The sequence below is a fragment of the Falco cherrug genome, chromosome 2 (assembly GCF_023634085.1).
Source record: "Falco cherrug isolate bFalChe1 chromosome 2, bFalChe1.pri, whole genome shotgun sequence".
NCBI classification, from domain to species: domain Eukaryota; kingdom Metazoa; phylum Chordata; class Aves; order Falconiformes; family Falconidae; genus Falco; species Falco cherrug.
In genome coordinates, this window is record NC_073698.1 from 96743619 (window position 1) to 96763384 (window position 19766).

At 45.5% G+C, this 19766-nt stretch overlaps 1 protein-coding gene across 2 annotated transcripts in view; it reads right to left on the bottom strand.

Moving 5' to 3' along the window:
* The window catches only part of SHROOM2 (shroom family member 2), a 128098-nt gene extending 124693 nt beyond the window's left edge, over positions 1-3405 (bottom strand). For both annotated transcript variants that reach the window (XM_055702186.1, XM_055702185.1), the window contains exon 1: positions 2591-3405. In XM_055702186.1, the coding sequence (XP_055558161.1) occupies positions 2591-2809 (219 nt within the window). In that variant the 5' untranslated portion in view covers positions 2810-3405. The remainder of the gene's footprint in view (positions 1-2590) is intronic.
* Between the last annotated feature and the right edge of the window lie 16361 nt (positions 3406-19766).

Sequence of the window (19766 nt, forward strand, 5' to 3'; positions counted from 1 at the left end):
AAGAGGTGTGCTACACAGAAAGTGCTGCAAAATGAACATACACTTGCTCACTGATTTTTCAATTACAGCATTTTCTGGTGCTACTCTTCTGGCAGTTATGACAGTTGTGACATATATGCTGGGAAAAGCAGGAGATTCTTACACCAGTGACTTCCCAGCATTTCCACAGAGGTGCAAATTTCTTCAAAGGCTGATCTTGCTTTGGAGACAAGGGTAAGAAAGGAGACAGGCAGAATTTTAGAAATCCCCCTTAAGTAGCTGCTATCTGAGACTCCATTCACACCTTGTCACATTCCTCTCCTTAAAAAAGTGGCAGTTGGCTGTCATCCATCCTCACTTCCCCAGAGCCACCCTGGACTAGAGTGAGACAGAGCTCCATCACCAGCTCACACATAAGCACAGCTAGAATCCACAAAACCAGGAATTTTTTCCACAGATATCCTGAAGGATTCAGCCCAGTGGGTTTTTTTGGACCCCCCCACTGACCAGCCACCAGGCTACCTGAAAAAGGACAGCAAACGCTGCGGGGAGAGGAGAAGCGCAGGTAAAACGGCATCTCCCCTTCTGCGGGAGCCCAGTGATCCCCACATGTTCTCAGGAAGGGGGTAACTCAAGTTCAGGGCTCTCTTCGGCTGAGAAGAGACAAACTTTACATCTCCTGCTGAAAGGAGGGAGTGTTGCAACCACCCAGTATGAAATTATTCTTCTCAGTAGCTTGCCACCACTAGAAAAGGTGCAGAAAAAAACATCCACTAACACCAAGATGGATGGGCCAAACCCAGAGGAAGGCTTTGCAGCTAAGGAGTTATAGTCCTGGGGACACGGGGGGACACGAGAACCACACCGTGCTTTCAAGACTAGTTCTATACCCTTGCATCCAACAACAGCAAATGAAAATACTCTGAAATTCAGACCCAAGGCCTCTTCTTCCTAGGTCAGCACCTGTAGACACAGATTTCACTTCCACACAGCAGCACAGTTCCAGGCAGTATCAAGGACATGGTTCCACTTAATTACTCCTTGCAACAGACCCAGTTTACAAGGTTCCCATCGCCAGACACTTCTCTCCACATACCACAGCCACATCCTCATGCCACGAATACTTAAGCCAGTTACTTAATACCTAGGTAACATTATGAATAAATATCACTGATCAGTCTTCAGATGTAGCACTTATTAGCCATCACCAGAAAGTTGAAAATGCTTGATTTGGCACTTGATAGCTAGTACGTACACAGCAAGTAGCTCTTTTCTCTTTTCCTCAAATGCTCCCAGGTTTGATATTCTGTAATTCAGGGTACTGGTAAGAGGCTGACAGACACAGACTAATTTTTCAGCATATACATCTTCTGCCACTGACTGTTGTTTCTTGAAAAACAGCAGCAGGGAAGAGATCTTAGGAAAAGATGGTTTCAAAAGTCCTAACTTGGAAAGTCCATAATGCAGTTGTTTCAAGGGTGGAAGAAGGGAACCAACTAGACAACTCTCACAATGAAATCAACTGAAAAATAAGATTAGAAGAATTTCTGCTGTGGATAAAACAGGACTCGTTGACCTCTGACATTCTCTGTGCACTTCTAAAATGGGCACAGGCAGAATCCACAGGACTTATAGACAAAGCGTATGTATCTTTCCCACAGATTCTGAGCAGATTGTGCTTTGCTAATGTGGATTTTTTTCTCCCAATTACATATGGATCTATTTTAACGTCTTTTCACTGTGCAACAAGAAAGCTGTCTTAACAGCAAACCCCAACAATTACTGGGGATGAGGATTCCAAAGTTAAAACACACCCAGATGAAAAACAGTTTCTAGAAAACCTGATGTATTTCTTTAACTCATGTCCAATACACTGAGATGAAAGCTGTGAGTATACAAGACAGTTAAAAAACAAGAAAAAAGCATTAAGAGAGAAGGGAAAAAAAAAAAAAGGGACAACCAGAAAGTGCATATATACCCAGAGGCCTCCCCCTCCCCTCCCCCCCGTCTTCGGACCAGCGATTTGGTCACCAGCAACAAGCCCTTTTGTTTAAAGGAGGAGGCAGATACAAAAGGTTACCCTAATCATTTTGACTTCGCAAGTGCAACAGCACCGGAGAAAACTCCGCCTCGGAGCCGGGAGTTGCAGCCTCCGCAGCCCTCCGCGGCGGGAGCGGCCCGGCTCGGGGTCCCGGGCTGCGCCGGCAGCAGCGGGGTCCCCCCGCCGGGCACCGGCGCCGCGCTCAGGGGGCGCAGCAGCGGCAGCTCGGAGCCGCGGGGCTGGCTGCGCCCAGCAACCTGTTGCCCCCAGACCTGCTCGGACGCGCCCCGTACCGGGCGGCGGGTGTCCCAGCACCCACCGGCACCCGCTCCCCGGGCGCTCACGGCCGCCCCGGGGCCTCCACAGCACCGCCGTGAGGGAGCCGGCCGGCGGCACCTGCGCTGGGGCCGGCGGCACCGCCGCAGCCGCCCTGCCCCGCGGGGCGCCCCGGGCTGCGGGCAGGCGGCGCGGCCGGAGCGAGCTCGCCGCCACCGCAGGGCTGTCACCGCCGCGGGCACGCCAAAATGGAGCCGGCCGGACCCACCACCCCGCCCCCGCGGCGCCTCTCACCTTGGTGATGATGAGGGGCTCCCCGTGCTCTCGTCCGCCTTTCAGGGTGAAGCCCCAGGGAGCCCCGCCGGTCAGCTGCACCTCCACCAGCTTGTAGCCCTCCGCCGCCCGCTGCTCCACCGTCACCACCACCGGCGCCGGCTCCACCAGCACGGCGCCGAGCCGCGGGTCCCCGCCGGCCAGCCGCTCCCGCCCGCTCCGCAGCCCCACCTCCTCCATGGAGCCCCCGCGCCGCCAGCGGCGCCCGTCGCGGCCGGGGCTCGCCCGCCTCTGCCGGCCGCTCCCCGGTGCGCGCCAGCCGGCGGCAGCCCGCGGAGCCACCTACCCGCCCCGCAGCGCCCTCCAGCCCGGCCCCATCGGCGGCGAGAGGGCTGCTCCCGCCCGCCCCCTCCTCCTCCGCAGCCCGCGGTATTGTCTCACGCCGAGGCCAGAGCCCGGCGGCAGCGGCGGGGGGGCGGCTCCAACTTGTGGCAACTTGGCGGCGGGGCAAACGCCGCCGAGCAACGCGGGACGCCGGGAGCAGCGCGACAAGGCGAGGCGCCCCCGCCTCCCTCCCCCTCGCCCCGAGAGAGGGCGAAACTCGCCTTCCGCGGCGGGCTTCCCCAGCGGGGGAGCCGCTCGCCCCTCCCCAAAAGCGGGCAGTGCCGAAGCGTGATCCCCAGGGCGAGGAGGAGCGGAGAGGAGAGCAGTCCGGACCGGCTGCCAGACAAAGGCGGCGGCGAGAGGGGCCGTGAGCCCCGAGTCACCCCGGGGCCGTACTGCCTCCGCCCCGCCACACGCAGGGGCGGCCGCGCCTCCCCCTCAGCCCCGGTCCTCAAACAAAAGCGGCGAGCAGGTGGAGGGCGGCCGCGCCGCGCCGGCCCCACGGCAGCGGGGGGAAGGGGCAGGCGGCTGCGGCCTGCCCCCGGCCAGGGACGCCCCGCCCTCGCGGTGCCAGGCAGCCGGGGGGTGGTGGAGAGAGGAGGGGCAGCGCTTCCCGCCGGGCCGCCGTGCTTGAGGAGGGCGGCAGGGAGGAGGCGGGTGGAGCGGTGCGGGGACGGGGTGGGAGGAACACGGGCCAGCGCCGAGAGCACGTCAGGGGGCAGCCATGGCGGGAGCCGAGGGAAGCGCTTTCTCCCGGCCGTTCCCCCCGCCCCGTGCTGTCTCCACCACCTGTGGGGCGGGAGGGGCTCCAGCGTGTGCCGTGCCCGGCCCGCCCGCCTCGCTGTGCCGCCGGGACTCTAGCGGCCTCCGGGGGCGAGCCGGGGGCGAGCCGGGGCCCGGCCCCTGCCCCGGGAGGGCAGCGCTCGCCCGTCCCGCTCCGGGGCACGGCGTGTCCGGAGGCCTCAGGGGACGGAACCGCGGCCGGGCCGGGCTGGGTGGCGGGCCGGAGCGGTGGCAACGCCAGGTGAAGCCTACAGCAAGAAAAAACCCAAACAAACCAAAAAAACCAAAACCAAAACGGAGAGCGGTGTGTGGCACAGGCCATCCCAGACACGGGTTCGGTTGCAAACACTCAAAAAAGAGCACGAGGCAGGGCTAGAAGTGCTGATCTTCAGGCAAATCTTATTTTATGGATGGGAAATTAGATGCAGGGTTTGGGGTTGCCTGATAGTTTTCACTGAGTTAGTGGTGCGGCTGGGAGCGAAATGCGTATTTTGCGCTGGACTTCATTCTGTCTGCTTAATTACATCGCTTTATAGGAGGTTTCAGTGGTTTAAATCAGGACAAAACCTGGCTTGGAGCACCCAAGTACCAGCATACAATCCTCCTTTGCTTTACACTACCAAGCAGGTAAAGTACTGCTTGATGTAAGACACGGGGAAATCTGCATTTTAGTTTCTGAAAGACTAATGAGCCTCAAGGCACTTTGATGTGTGACAAATCATCTCGTGGAGGTGCCTGGTATATGCAGTGGGATTCCAAGGTCTTGTACGTGTGGGACAGTTTACATGTTTTGCTTCTGAAAGTGGCTGTTATATCATTCTGATTATGTAGTCTGACCCTCTACCTCCTGCTTTAGCTTGTTTATTCCTTGGAAAACTCTCCTGCACTGCGCTCAAGCAATTTGTTTCTACAATGCTTTCAACATTACCCACGGTACGTTGCTTCTAATGCCTAAAGAAAACTTTGGTTTCAGGACTGAGAGCATCTGAGGTCATCAATCCCAGCAGCAGATTGGTGGACATATAGAAAGGGCAAAAATATTTGATTTTGGTGGTTGTTGTTCTCTCATGATTAAGGGACAGAAGGAACCATGGAGAGGGCACCCAAACTTACACATACTTCTATGAGGCTCCTGCTGTGTCCAGACCATATACCAAACCTATGTGTTGCACCAAGTTATTCAAGGCCTCCAATGACTTGCAGGTCTTCAGTCAGATTTCTTCTCTAGTTGTTTTCTATCATATAGACAAGTGCTAATTGTAAGACAAATAATTAAAACAAGGAAAAAAAAACCCTACAACACAGGTAAAGGAAAATACAGATACATTTTCTCCATGTCCTGTCTGCAGTTGTTCTTGGAATCTGAGACAAAGTCATCAGTTATATTTGTGTAGCACATACCAGGCTGTCTACGCAGCAGTGTACACTCAGTAATTTATAGGTGGAAGTTTTAAAAAGCTGCAGTATACAATTTTGTTTTTCATAAGTGTGATAATAATTAAGAAAGATCCAGAATAACAATTTGAACTGTAGTGTATCCCCAAGTGTGCACACTGAAACGCAATGGAAATAAAATAGCTTATGTCATTAGTGAGAAGAGCAAATTAAATTATGCTTCAAAAAATGTCTTCTCTGTATCCCCTCTTTTTCAACTTCCAAACATCCATTCTTCTTCATCTTGGAACTTTTTGTTGTTTATAAGAAATAGAAGGTTTAAGTTACTGTTCTGCTTTTTTGATTTGGTCTTATAAATCTGGTGTTGAAGAATGACGAAGAAATCTGAGCAGAGGTTTTAAAGCTGGAATATCTAGAGCCAGGAACTGGCATCTATGTTAAGGAAGCCAAGTGAAAACTGTCAAACTCTGCTACTGTAATTACATCAGTGGAAGATGTGGACATGTAGCTCATGGGAAAGCAGTTGCATAGAGTATCTGAAAGCTTTCACACTCCCAACTAAGAGAGATCTTGGTAAAGAACCGTTTCCTAGCCGATGCTTGCTTATATGCTGATCATCTGACACAGTCGTCAAGCAGATCCTCAACCTGTGGCTGATGATTCAGAAATCAGACTTCTTTCCTTTGAATAAATTCTTTCTGCTTTAATATTACCAATGGAAAACTAAGAGACCAGTATGTAAAGTTCCCCATACCTCGTAGCTCAAATCTCAAAAGTTTGACAAGCCATAGCAAGACAGGAATTCTCTTTTGTCTTATCAGTCAAATTTCTCTTCACATCTTTTATATCCCCCTTCTCTGTGGGTTTTGAAGCTTGTTCAGAACCCAGCTGGAGACTTGTACTCGTGGTCTTCTTAAAATACTGTGATGGTTTTATTACTTGAATTTCTACAGCTTCTGCCATCCTTTATAAGGTTTCAGATAGTTGCGAAGAGCAAAGGATTTAATAAATGTATTCTAAAATATTATTCTCATTTGTGTGATAAGAAAACCAGTGATAACTGTATTTGACTAACAAAAGCCTCAGTGACCAAATCCTCAGATTTCTCCTTTACCTTTTGTTTCACTTGTCAAATGTTGCCCAAATATACAGAAGTTAGCAATAGAAGGTAGAAATGCCAGATATATCAGGGTGCCATAAATATATCAAAGGAAGTAACAGACTTTTTTACAGTAAGGACAGAAAATGATGCGTCTATGACCAATGTGGTACAAGAGAGGTCCCCTTCTGCAATAACATGTGCCATTAATATTATCAGTTTGCAGTGATACACAAAAGCTGCCCAAATGCCTCCCCCTGCCATGCAGAGGAGCTGTCAGACTGTGAAGGGGTGGTTCCCGCACTTGTGAGTCCCTGCCCTGTAACAACACAGGCTTTCTGCTTGTAAACCAGGCTCCTTCCATAGTACTTCCTCCGTCTTCCTACCTTGGCACTCAAAGCTTAATTAACAATTTAAAGTGAAATTTTGTTCTACAGAATATACTTGGCCTTTGTTCTTTCTGTTGCACAGATTGCATACCTGTTCCCTACTTGCTCGTTGAGATGACGAACACTGTAAATAAATCCCTTTATGGCAGGATTTTGTTTAAACAGTATCAGGCACAGCATGCTGTTAAGGCACAGCCTGTTTCACCTTTGTGGCTACACACCACATCTCTTTTCCTTAAGACATCCTGCACTGAATTGTGCGGGATACCTGCAGGATGACTCTGGAATAGGGTGTTTTACTCTCAGGCTTGTGCACATTCATTGTGCTGGTCCCTGCAATGCCAGCAGGGTTGTTCTTTTTTTTTCCCCAGCAACTGAGAAATCTGAAAGAAGAGGCTTCTGACTCAGTCACAGAGCAAAGAACTGAGGTGAGTTATGCTTTTACAACCTCCCACTGTTTGTTACCACTCCTTTCCTGGAGCTAACCACCAAACATCACAGTTGTTGAGGAGACAAATTACCTCTGCCTCAGACATTTGAAATAAAAAAATTTGATGCCCTGGTTCATCAACAATTTAAGTTAGGAAGCTGGGCTATGAAACAGCCCAGCTGATCCATGGTGTTCTGCTCTGTCAGCTCAGTTACAGGGGTTGCAGCCTCCAGGGAATGGTACATGTCCTCAGCGGCATTTGCCAAAATAACCTAGCTATTTGATAATTGTACTAATGCAGCTTCTCCTATGTCATTAGCTGCCATAGGTGCTGAAGAAATATCATGTTAGTCGCCAGCGGTGGAAGAATTGATAGACAACAATGTATGCATAGTGTGATCTATGAAGACATAACAGATTCAAAAAACCCTTTTCTGAAGGCTAAAGTTTTATGAGAATACTGTGAATCCAGTGAGAATACTGCCAGAACTTAGGGGAAAAATGGATTACAAGATAGGAATTATGGACCTGCACATCTTATCCCCAGAGAGCTCTCTGTAGACCTCAATTCCACTGGCACAGCGGTCTGTAACATTGCTGTTGAAATCTGTAGGGCATGCATGCACGTGTTGTATGTGGAGCAAAGGTTAATCCTAAATCGTGTTTATGGTACATTTAGCAAAACATACAGTGAAACATGGAATCATGGAATGGTTTGGGTTGGAAGGGACCTTTAACAGTCATCTAGTCCAATGTTGCACGGGCAGGGACATCTTTCACTAGATCAGGTTGCTCAAAACCGTATCTAGCCTGACCTTGAAGACTTCCAGTGATGGGACATCCACAATTTTTCTGGGAAACCTGTTCCAGTGTCTCATACCCTCATTGTAAAAAATTTCTTCCTTAGGTCCAATCTATATCTACCCCCTTTCAATTCAAGACCATTGTCCCTTGTCCTGTCACTACAGGACTACAGGCCTTAGTAAAAAGACTCTCCATCTTTCTTGTAAGCCTCCTTTAAGAATTAAAAGGCTGCAAGAAAGTCTCTCTGGAGCCCTCTCTTCTCCAGGCTGAACAACCCCAACTCTCTCAGCCTTTCTTCATAGGAGAGGTGCTCCAGCCCTCTGATCATTTTCATGGGCCTCCTTTGGACCCACTTTTAACAGGTCCATGTCTGTCTTGTGCTGGGAACCCCGGAGGTCAGTGCAGTACTCCAGGTAGAGTCTTATGAGAGCACAGGATGTGAATCACCTCCCTTGACCTGCTGGGCACACTTCTGTTTATCCAGCCCAGGATATGGTTGGCCACCTGGGCTGCAAGTGCACGTTGCTGGCTTATGTCCAATTTTTTGTACACCAGTATCCTCAAGTTCTTCTCCGTGGGGCTGCTCTCAATCCGTTCATCACTCTCTATTGATACTGGGGATAGCCCCAACCCAGTTGTAGGACCTTGCACTTGGCCTTGTTGAACTTAATGAGATGCACACAGTTCCACTTCTCAAGCCTGTCAAGGTCACTCCGGATGGCATCCCCTCCCTCAAGTGAACTAACTGTGCCATTCAGCTTGGTGTCATCTGCAAACTCACTGAGGGTGCACTCAAATCCCACTGTCTATGCCTTTGATGAACATATTAAATAGTACTGGTCCCAGTACAGAGCCTTGAGGGACACCACACATTACTGGTTTCCACTTGGACATTGAGTCATTGACTGCAAGTCTTTGGATGTGGCCATACAGCCACTTCCTTATCAATCTAACAGTCCATTCATCAAACTTATGTCTCTCCAGTTGAGAGAAAAAAGCGTTGTGGGCTGGAGCACCTCCTCTGTGAGGACAGGCTGAGAGAGTTGTGGTTGTTTAGAGAAGAGAAGGCTCCAGGGAAAACTTATAGTGACCTTCCAGTACTCAAAGAGGGCCTACAGGAAAGATGAGGTGGGACTCTTTATCAGGGAGTGTAGTGATAGAATGAGGTGTAGCAGTTTTAAACTGAAAGTGCATAGATTTTTATTAGATATTAAGAAATTCTTTACTGTGAGTGTGGTGAGGCACTAGAACAGGTTGCCCAGAGAAGCTGTGGATGCCCCATCCCTGGAAGTGTTTAAGGCCAGGTCGGATGGGGCTTTGAGCAACCTGGTCTAGTGGAAGGTGTCCCTGCCCCTGGCAGAGGGCTTGGAACTAGATGATCTTTAAGGTCACTTTTATGATTTTTTGATCTATGATCTATGACTTAGATATGTTCAGGTTCCTCAGGTGTTCTCGAAGCTGACCTTCTCCTATGATGGAGGGACTTCATTCCCCATGTCCCTGCTTCGAGTTTCAGGGGCTTGAGAGATGTGAGAAGAGAAATTACCATTGAAAACCAAGGCCAAAAAGTTGTTTAGTACCTCAGCCTTCTCCATGTCAGTTGTCAACAGTTATCCTGTCTTACTTATCGGAAGATGTAAATTTTCTTTCATCTTCCTTTTCTGGCCAACATGCCTGCAGAAGGTCTTCTAATTATTCTTCACATTCTCTCCAAATTCAGCTCTAACTATGCCTCTGTGACTTAGCTTTCCTAATCCCATCCCTACACAAGCAGACAACATCCTTCTATTCTTCCTAGGATACACGTCCCTGGTTCCACTGCTTGTGCATTTCCTTCTTAGACTTTAGTTTGACCAGAAGGTCCTTAATGAGCCATGCCAGCCTCCTTCCTTCCTTCCTTGCCTGTTTTCTTAACACATGGGAACTGAGAGCTGGTTTGCTCTAAGAAAAATGTCCTTAAAGAGCTGCCAGCTCTGTTCAGCTTCTTTGCCCCTGAAGGCAGTTTCCCAGGGGATGCCATACACTGATTTCTCAAACAACTGAAAGTTACTTCCTTAAATTCAGCACCCTGACTCTACTCTTCAGCTGGCCCATATCCCTCAAGACTGTGAATCCCACCAGGACATGGTCATTGCAGCCTGGACTTCCACCAGTCTTGACATGTCCAATTAGTTCATCAGTGTTGGTAAGCAACAGGTCTAGTAACGTTTCTTTCTGGCTGGACTGTCTATCACCTAGATTAAGAGATCATCGTCGACACACTCCAAGCGTCTCCTGGACTGCTTACAGCTTGCTGTGGCGATTTTCCAGTGGATGTCAGGGTGACTGAAGTCCCCTGGCAGGATGATGGGAGCATGATGCTTCCTGCAGTTGAAGTAACACCACTTCGTCAACAGGCTCCCCTTGATCAGGCAGCCTGTAGTAAATACTAACCATGAAGTTTCCTTTGTTGGTTTGGCCCTAATTTTTACCTCAGCATGTTTATTACTGCTTTTCTAAGCTCTATGCTGTTAATCTTTTTTTTTTTTTTTTTTTTTTTTACATAGAGGGCAACCCGCCCTTCCTTGCCCATCCCTTCTGAACAGTTTATAGCCATTGATTGAAGCCCTCCAGTCATGCAAGTCATCCCACTACATTTCATCAATAGCAATTAGATCTTAGCTTTCTAGCACTGGCTTCCAGCTCCTTCTTATTTGAAACTAGTGTCTTTGAAAATAACCATCACAAAGACTAAACCAACTTAAATATTGATAAGAAGTTCCTGTAGCAGAAGTGCATAGGACTTTTCTGTCAAGTAATTCAAAGTTTGGCAAGCTGCTAACAGTTTATTGTGGAGTCTGAAAGTCCTGAGAACCTGGAGGAACAGGTTGGACAGCAGCCCAAGAGACAGACATACTGGCATACCTGGGAACCAGGAGGGTTTCCTTTGGAGACCTGCCGTGTTTCTTCTGATGGATTCAGCATAATCATGCTCTTCTGCAAAACACTTTGATTTCAACAAATTATCTGTTTTCCCAGAATGAAAACCAGCATGTTGAAAAACTCCAGCAGGATGTCTCCTGTGTGATTTAGGCACTTTAAAAGCCTTTCCCAAGTGTGTCTCGTTTCTCCTGTGTTGTAAATAAGGCTTCATAAACACATAATTAGCATTGGAGAAACCCTTAGAAGTTTTCCACCTTTGAGATAAATACTCAAATATATGTTGAATTCTTCAGTTCCTTAGCACCACGAAAAAAAAAAAAAAAGCCTGTGCTCTTTAGGGCTTTTTATAAAACTGAAACTTGTGAAAGAATAGCATTTCATATGATACTCTGGTATTTGTATCCCCACCAAATTTTTGATTCAAACTTTGTTCAATTCTTATGTATACTTACAACCTCACATATGCTTTGTACCTTAGAGCAATTTTGTGAGGGTGAGAGCATGCACCGCAGAACATACTGTGGCTACAAGTGACCAAGAGAAAAAAAAAGAATCATGATTTTCTGACAATACTATCCTTGGCTCAGATCTTGAGACCTCTTAGACCTGTAGACAGAGAAAAAGAGGTGAGTCCAGTGCAGTGCAGACTCCTGTAATCCGTAGCCCACTTCAGGATTTATAATTTTCATGATTTTCATGATTTTGCTGGTAACAAGGTTAAAAGTCAAAGAAAAGGGCAATAGCATCTCCTCGTATGGTTGCAGAGTCAGAAGGCAACATGCAGCCTAGCAAGAGGAGGTGAGCAGGTAACCAGCTTTCCCTGGGGATGGGGTTTTCAGCTGGTAGTCAAATTCAGGCACACGTTAAGTCGCGCCTTGGGCCATAGTCTTTCTGGTATCTGTATACTTGTTCCTTTTCCAGTTCCTGCATTAGGGCCCTTTGTCAAATTGTGTTACAACATATCAGACTACCGCTTTACAAAGAACCCAAAAAGCAGAGTGAGAGCACACAGGCTGAAGCGCTGGTACATAACAGTCTGTACTGTTCCATTGTCAGCAGGCTAACTGGGCATCACTCGGGCAGGGTTCGGGGGATAGGGTAGGCCCATGACTTAATGCAAGGCAGTATGGATGAAGCTACCCTTTTTTAGTTGTGGAAGAGAGTTCAGCTGTATATTTATATATAGATATATATACACACACTATATATATAGATATAGCTGTATCTGGTCATATGTACGTGTGTTGCAGCTTCATTAACCTGGGACATTTTTGCTTCGTGAAGTCCATCATTTCAGTGAAGCATCATTTGTAATATTTATTCTTGCTGCTGCATTTCTGATCATGGTACCTTAGGGAGTGTTTTTCATTGTCCATCTTCTTTGTTAACAAACATTCGTGATAACATTCTCTATACAAACTGTGCTCTGCCACTTGCCCTTATGTGCCAAGACCCAGGCACTGACCTGTTTTAATTGCGTGAGAGACATAGCCTCAGAGGCTAACAATCAGTCTTTAATGCATTTAAACTCTGATTTCACAGCACGTTACGTCTAAAATCTGTACTTGATGAAGATGATCACTAGAGCAGGGGTGATCCAGGTAAATGCCAAAGGTAGGAAGGTTTCAAATGTTCTTTTTGCAGAGAATGCTGTAAAGGTTTTTAAAAGGCTAGATAAATAGCAGCAAGCCAGAGTATGCATGAGAGCAGACAAAAGTCTTGTAATCTGTTATTTTTCACTTGGACTTTGTCTTCATTTGCTAGCTAACCCCAAACAGACCTTCCTTTTTCTGCCTATCAGCAATGTATGAATAAATCTCTCAGCATGTTCTATAAATAGACACAATTCCTTCATTACAAATGACCTTTCTACTGTCAGCTTGGTTACACAGAACATGAACCGTGTCCAGGTGGAGCTCATAGGATGTAGCATCTTGTGAGAGTCCATGTAAGCATGCACGCAGCACAAAGTAAATGTTCCTTTTTGCAGTGCTACAGCACTTTGCCTTAAAGCATCAGCTATGCACAAGAGGCTATGGTCCAGCAGAGCCAGACCTGTGATATTACATTAATTTGATGATAGGAGGGCTGAATAAGGCTGGTTTGAGCATGCCCAGGAGTCCAGGGGGGCAGAAGCTCTTTCTGTGCATGCCACCTTCCTGTAGACTGCTATGCCTCTTCATACTAAAGATATAGGGGTGGTCTCCTCTCTCAAGAGACCAAGAGTTCTGGTTTTGACTGGGATAGAGTTAATTTTCTTCTTAGTAGCTGGTGCAATGCTGTGTTTTGGATTTAGTACGAGAATAATATTGATAAGACACTGATGTTTTCAGTTGTTGCTGGGTGATGTTTCTACGAAGTCAAGGACTTTGAAGTTCCTTGGGCCCTGCCAGCGAGAGGGCTGGAGGGGCACGGGGAATTGGGAGGGGACACAGCCAGGACAGGTGACCCAAACTAGCCAGAGGGATATTCCATACCGTGGGACATCATGCTTGGTGTATGAACTGGGGGAAGTTGACCGGGGCCTGCCCATCACTGCTTGGGGTCTGGCTGGGCATCCATCAGCAGGTGGCGAGCAATTGCATTGTGCATCACTTGTTTTTTTCCCTTTTGGGTTTTATTCCTTTCTCCCGCTCCTTCTCATTGCAATTGATTTTATTATTGTGATTAATTTAATTTATTGTTTCTTGTTATTATTCTATTTTAATTATTAAATTATTATCTCAGCCCACAAATTTTACCTTTTCCCTAAGTCTCCTCCCCATCCCTTGGGGTGGGGGATGGGGGTGGGGGGGTGGGGGGAGCAACCAAGTGGCTGCGTGGTGCTTAGTTGCAGGCTGGCGTTAAACCACAACACCAAGGCAGAAGAGTGAGCAGCTGATGGGATGTTTGTGGGAATCCTACCGAGCCATACAAATGAGAAAAAGTGCCAACTTTCAGATTAACTTTTCCTGGCTTGTGTTGGACTTAGAAAGGATAAGGCTGCGGGAGGTACATCTTCATTAGCCTGAATTTTTTGTAAAGCGTACTCGTGTCAGTGGAGTGTTGTTAGCAACATCCTGAAGAAACAGCGGGGGGGGGGTGGGGGGGGGGTGGAGGAGGGGCACATTATTGCTCATCTTCTGTTATAACATAGATCCTATTAGAGCCCCAAAGACTGATTTCTTTTGAAAGTCTGAATTATGGAGCATTAAAGGTACATAGGAGTTTTCCGTCAGAACATTGCATTTTCTGAAGCAATTTTAGGACCAATCAGTTTCTTAGGGCCATGCTCCCAGGAATTTGACTAATGGGAGTAGCTGAGGTAACCAAGCTATAATATAAATGTATAGTGTAACTATGTTGCTCACCTGAAGGGTACATCCAGTAAACTACTTCAGATACTGAGGGGTTAGTCTCATTACTTTGTCCACCCTGGACTGAGAAGTCATAGAACCATAGAATGGTTTGGGTTGGAAGGGACCTGAAAGATCAGCTAGTTCCAACCCCCCTGCCAGGGGCAGGGACACCTGCCACTAGACCAGCTTGCTCAAAGCCCCATCCAGCCTGGCCTTCCAGGGATGGGGCATCCACAGCTTCTCTGGGCAACCTGTTCCAGTGTCTCGCCACCCTCACAGAAATCCACCTCTGACAAAGAGTCATGGCAAAGAAGTCCTGGAGAATGGAAAAGTCAAAAGAGTGGATCTTAAGTGCTTCCTGCATTACAATGTTTCTGTTGTTATTACTGCATTTCCTCTTGATTCCCTGAGCCAGCTAAGCCATACTTTTGATCTTTCTACTCTCTTCAGAAATGACCAGACAACATTTTGTGGAGAAGAAGGTTGCAGCTTTACCCAGTTCCAAGGTGCTGCAGGGCTGACTGCTGGCCATGCAGCCACTGGAAAGAAACCCAGTGATGTTCATGGGTTTTCAAAGGGGAGCATTGGACCTGGACTGCACACTTTATCAGAATTCTCTTTGGTACTTGGTTTCAGTGTTCAGTGGGGCCATCTAACTGGCCATGGTACACGGACATTTTCAGCCGTTTAATTAACAGAGCCTTGGAGAGCTCTTGCATGGTAACAGCTGTGAAACTAGTGCTGTAGTATATTTTGATTTGGTTGCATAGACTGGCCTGGGAATAGAGGTGTTGTGAGGTAATTTTCTAGTGCTAATGTGCTTTGAAAATATAACTTCTGGGTTGTGGAAGACGTAATATAACGAGATCCCACAGTCTAACAATCATAGCAAGGATATAAGAGTATCCCACCTAATTTCTTCTGAGGGAACCAACTAACATAACCCCTAAAAGAGAACGCAGAAGTAGTGGGGCCTAGGATACCTTTGGAAGACACTGAGGACAGGATAGATTTTCAACATCTTGTAGATCAGGATACCCTCTACACACTTACAAACATTAAGCTCCGATTTTCAGTATTACTGTGTGTGGAGAGGATAATTTTTTTTTCACAGTCTTTTTCATCAGTCAGTTCCTATGCAACCTGTACCTCCTAGTCTGTGTGGGTGTGGGACAAGGTCTCTTTACTATGTGCATGCTGAAAGGGAGGTATCTTTTTGTTCTGTGAACTAATTTAACAATGACAATGATTAATGATGGATTTTGTCCAGAAATGTGGCCACAAAATCTGTCTTAAGGCAAGTTCAAAGACTGTAATATTCTCAGCATTGGCACAGAGAATTGGGCATTTTTTCTTCCAATCCCTAAGCAAAAATTGTTTTCTCCAGTTTATGGATGTGTTTTCCTACTCAGTTATTTTGTACCTCATCCATATAAACCTTGTTTACTAATTTAAATGCATAATAGGCACAGTTTTGATAACTAATTTGTGTATGTTTTTTCACAAAAGTCATGTAGGATAACATTTCCCTGGAGAAGATATGTAAGAAGTCAATAAAATATGTGTAACAGAATTGCATCAGTCATATACACAATTGTTGAGCTGTTCGAAAGCACGCTCATTTCATGTATTTATGTTTTCATTCTTAAAGAAAACAAAAAGAACTCAAACATTTTTTTCCCCCCAAAGGAGGTATATTCATTTTCATCCTTTTAAATTAATGTTCACCATCCTTAGTGTAAATTAATAACTTACAACTCTATAATTATACTCAAATCACTGAGGGAAAGAATACCTTTGTTTTTCTTCCAATTCTTTTCAACGGAGTCTGTAGCTGTTATAATCATGACAGATGTGATACTTTGAATATCACTATTGTTCCAACGTCCCTGCCTAAATTTACAGGAAACTTGGACTAGTTTCACTAGTGGGGTGTGAATTTCCCCATTCATTTCAGTTATACATTAAGTTAAATGCTAGTTTAAAATTATCTTTAAAGATTAGCACTGATAATTATGGGAAGGACTTATAGTTTCTTCCAAAGTAAATCTAATTGCTGGAAGTCTGTGTGGATAAAATGAAAAACAGTTCTAAGCATATAGAAGACTTGTATGTTAAGATCTTTAAGAACATATTGCAGGTTCTGTTGGGGAGGTCATAACTGGTTTTATTGCATCCATTTAGCTTGAAGACAGACCTAGCTTTCATCAGTGTGGGAAATGTTATGTCAGGTAATGCGTGAAAGACTATGATATCGTGAACCACTGACAAAATACGGTTTTTACATTTATAAGGTAGCTAAGATCTTCATTGGGAGCTGTAAATTCAGGCAGTGATGCATTAAACTGTACACATAAATAAAAATAAATTCTCCTGTCTCTGTATCCATAAATTTCCTTCTCCTTTGTAATCCAGTGCTGTAGTCCCAGATTTAATTAAAACAGTGATTAAAGTATCTGTAACTGCACACTCAAGCATAAGCAATAGCATACTCCTTAACAGCAGAGATGCATGGCTGTCACATTTTTGTAAACCTGTTGCTTTCCCTTTGGGGCAGGCAAGCCAGTGTTTCATCTTAATGATGAACATGGACTGGACTGAAACATTATGTCCTGGGTCCAAGGAGAGTGTGAGGCGGTATCTCTAAAAGCTGTGCCTATGGAGTACATGCCTGTTCTCCTCGCAAGAAGCACAGTATTTTTCTCATTCTTGAGGACACTGTTGCCAAAATGCAAAACCAGGACTGGAATTTTCAGTGTTGTGCAGTGTTGTATTTATGCCTTTGTAGTTGCAATGCCAGGGGTTTCTTTAATGTTTCTTGTATGTGTGCTAATGGTTGTCTTCAAGCTATACCATTTGTTTAATTGAGATCCTGCCTTGGCGCAGAAATGAGATGTACCGTATTTGTGGGTTTGTTTTGTACCACTGGCGGCAGTGGGGGAACTGCATCAATAATTTCAGAGAGAAGGGAATTAGGACCTGTAGAACAATGTAAGTTTTATTGAATACTAAATAATGTTCCTTAACAAGGCAAAATAACTCAACTCTTCATTTCTTTCATGACTTTTCTGTTTCCTTTGCCTTTGTCCCCAGCTTTTATCCTCTTATTTTCATAACCATGAGAAGCCGAATTAATCTGAGGTATAAGACTGTCAAACCATCTTGAATTTCTTTGGCTGTTCTGACTCTATACTTTGAGCCCAGCAGCAAGGGCCAGAGGCTAGCTAGATCTTACCAGCTGAGATATTGGGTGGCTCATTAGTTTGGCAGATCCATCTCCCATTCAGCCTCAGACGTCCACATGTAAAGACAGATCTACTTGCATCATGGCAGGTACCCAATTCGCTCATGAGTCACTTTATTTTCTTTTTTATTAAGTATGCTAGAGGTCATATGCTTTACTTCCAGTAAAAATCACTTACTCCCTCTTTAAGTAACTGTGTAATCAAATCCCAACAGAGTAGGAGGGAAGTGACCCAGAAGAAGATATCAAAAAACAATCCTCCGCTCAGACAAGTAAAGCAATAAAAATAGGGTGCACAGATGACAAACTATGGAGAGCATAGGGGATAAAAATAATTTTAAAAAAATATATCTTCCGAGTATAAGACTACAATTAAGAAATGAAAGTAGATTCAAAGTGCCTCAACAAAAGGGAGGGAGAAGTTAAAAAAATGAAATGGTAAATCCACATGGGCAAACTAGAAGATCACAGTCAAGATCAATGACAACAAATGGCAAGCAGAAAAAGCAAATCACGCAAAATGTTCCTATGTGTAAGTCAGAACAAATGATCAGCACAACAACTTGACATGCATTCCAGATTTTTGAAAGAAGGAAAATGGCAACAGAAATAGTGAGGGGACCAATTTTAGAAAATGATAGTGGAAATGAAAGGCTTCTATTCAACAGTTTCTCCTTCTGTCTAATAATCTAAAAGTTTTGCTGTTCTAAGTATAAACCAGGCAATATAAATTTACCTTCAAATAGAGGATATATAATTTATTTTAATTTATATGTATTAGCATTGTATATGTGGTATATGATGTCTTTATTTTAAATAATAATCTGTCTTTGTGGATTCATAATTTTTGTTCTTTAGTAGCCAGGTATATTGCAATGTAGTGCTTTGACAGAGAGGTGGCAACTCGACGCACTGCTGCTGTAGTGGAGGTGAAATAAAGTCTGAGGATTTCCAGCCTTGTACTGACAACAGAGCCTTGTATTGACAACACGGCGTAGGTATTTTCCTTTACCTCAACAAGAGTTTGTATTTCTGGAGCAGGGCAATCTGGTTCTCAGTCTTGCTGTCCCAGGTATGTTTTTTGTATACACGGCAGTAACAAAAACTTAGGATTGCCGCATCCTGTCTTCATGTGTGGAGCAGGGCAATCTCTTTATGCTGGAAAGCAGCAAAAGCATTCAGCAAAAACATTCGGCTTCAAACTCAGCTGCCTGCATTTCAGAGTCTTTGATGATGTGTATGCCTAAGTTCCCATTATAGTCACTGGAGCCTACTCAGCCCACCATGTGCATTTATCTTAGGAAGAGCTGAACAGCTCTCTAGACTAAGCCTAGCCTCTAAGCTTAGCTGCCTAAGATCTCAGTGGGCTATAACGGGAGTCCAGACACCTTGCTGATGTATGGACACCTGCGTGTAGGAGTCTGAATCTGCGAGCTGACATCCTGCACTTCAGGTGACGTAGGCTGGGTGCACGCATGATGTCCTGCACCTGGAGGTTGCACAGCCCCACCAGCAGTCAGCAGGCTGATGAGCTTCGTGGGGTTCATTCTTGTGCTGGGATCAAGGGTGTAAGCTATCCTGTGTAATGAAGAACTCGGCAGGTACCGTTGTACTGAGGACTGGCAGCTGTTTTCTCTACGCAGAGCAAACATACTGGCTGAAGCCTCTGTGTTTTATAACCCCTGCACGCAAAACATCCCACTGTCGTTCATCAGGCCTTCATAACTTCTGCTAAAAAAATAAACTGGGTCATTAGGAAAAAGAAAAGGAATAAAAAAATAGGTCACTTGTTCTTATAAGGACTAATGATAAACTCCATGACTGTATTATTTAACATCCAGTTCACTTTAAGTCTGTTGGCAATGCTCCCTCCTGCATTTCCTGAATGTGTTCCTACAAACAAGTTTTCTGGAGGGGTGAGGGCTGACACAGGGAGTTTGAAAGTCGGCTGAGAGGGGAGAATTATTTTTTGTATTTTTGATTGTATTTGTTGCTGTGTCTAATAGGACCCCTGACTTAAAAGGCATTGTCTAGCTTATAAAGTAAGAGCAAATATTACAGGTCAAGTTCCTGTCTTTATATTAAACCCTTACCAAATTTTTAAAAAATGAAAATATTCCTGAGAAATCAAAAGTCCTGGAATGTTCCATGTCAAGCTGATTCAACACAGAGAGTACAGACTAAAGAGAAGACTTTTTGTGCTTGCAGTTTAAATACAATGAGTTTAATATTGTCTTCCTAAATGTAATCTCTTTCTACAGTGAAAGGATATCGTGTTTCTAATTTTAATTACAGAGGTCGGTGGGTTGGATCACTAAAATTAGAGATTTGGGTTAGGGTGTGGATTTATATCCCTGCTCCTCCCTGTAAAAGCCGGGACTGCTTGTGTCTGGACTCATCTTTTCAATT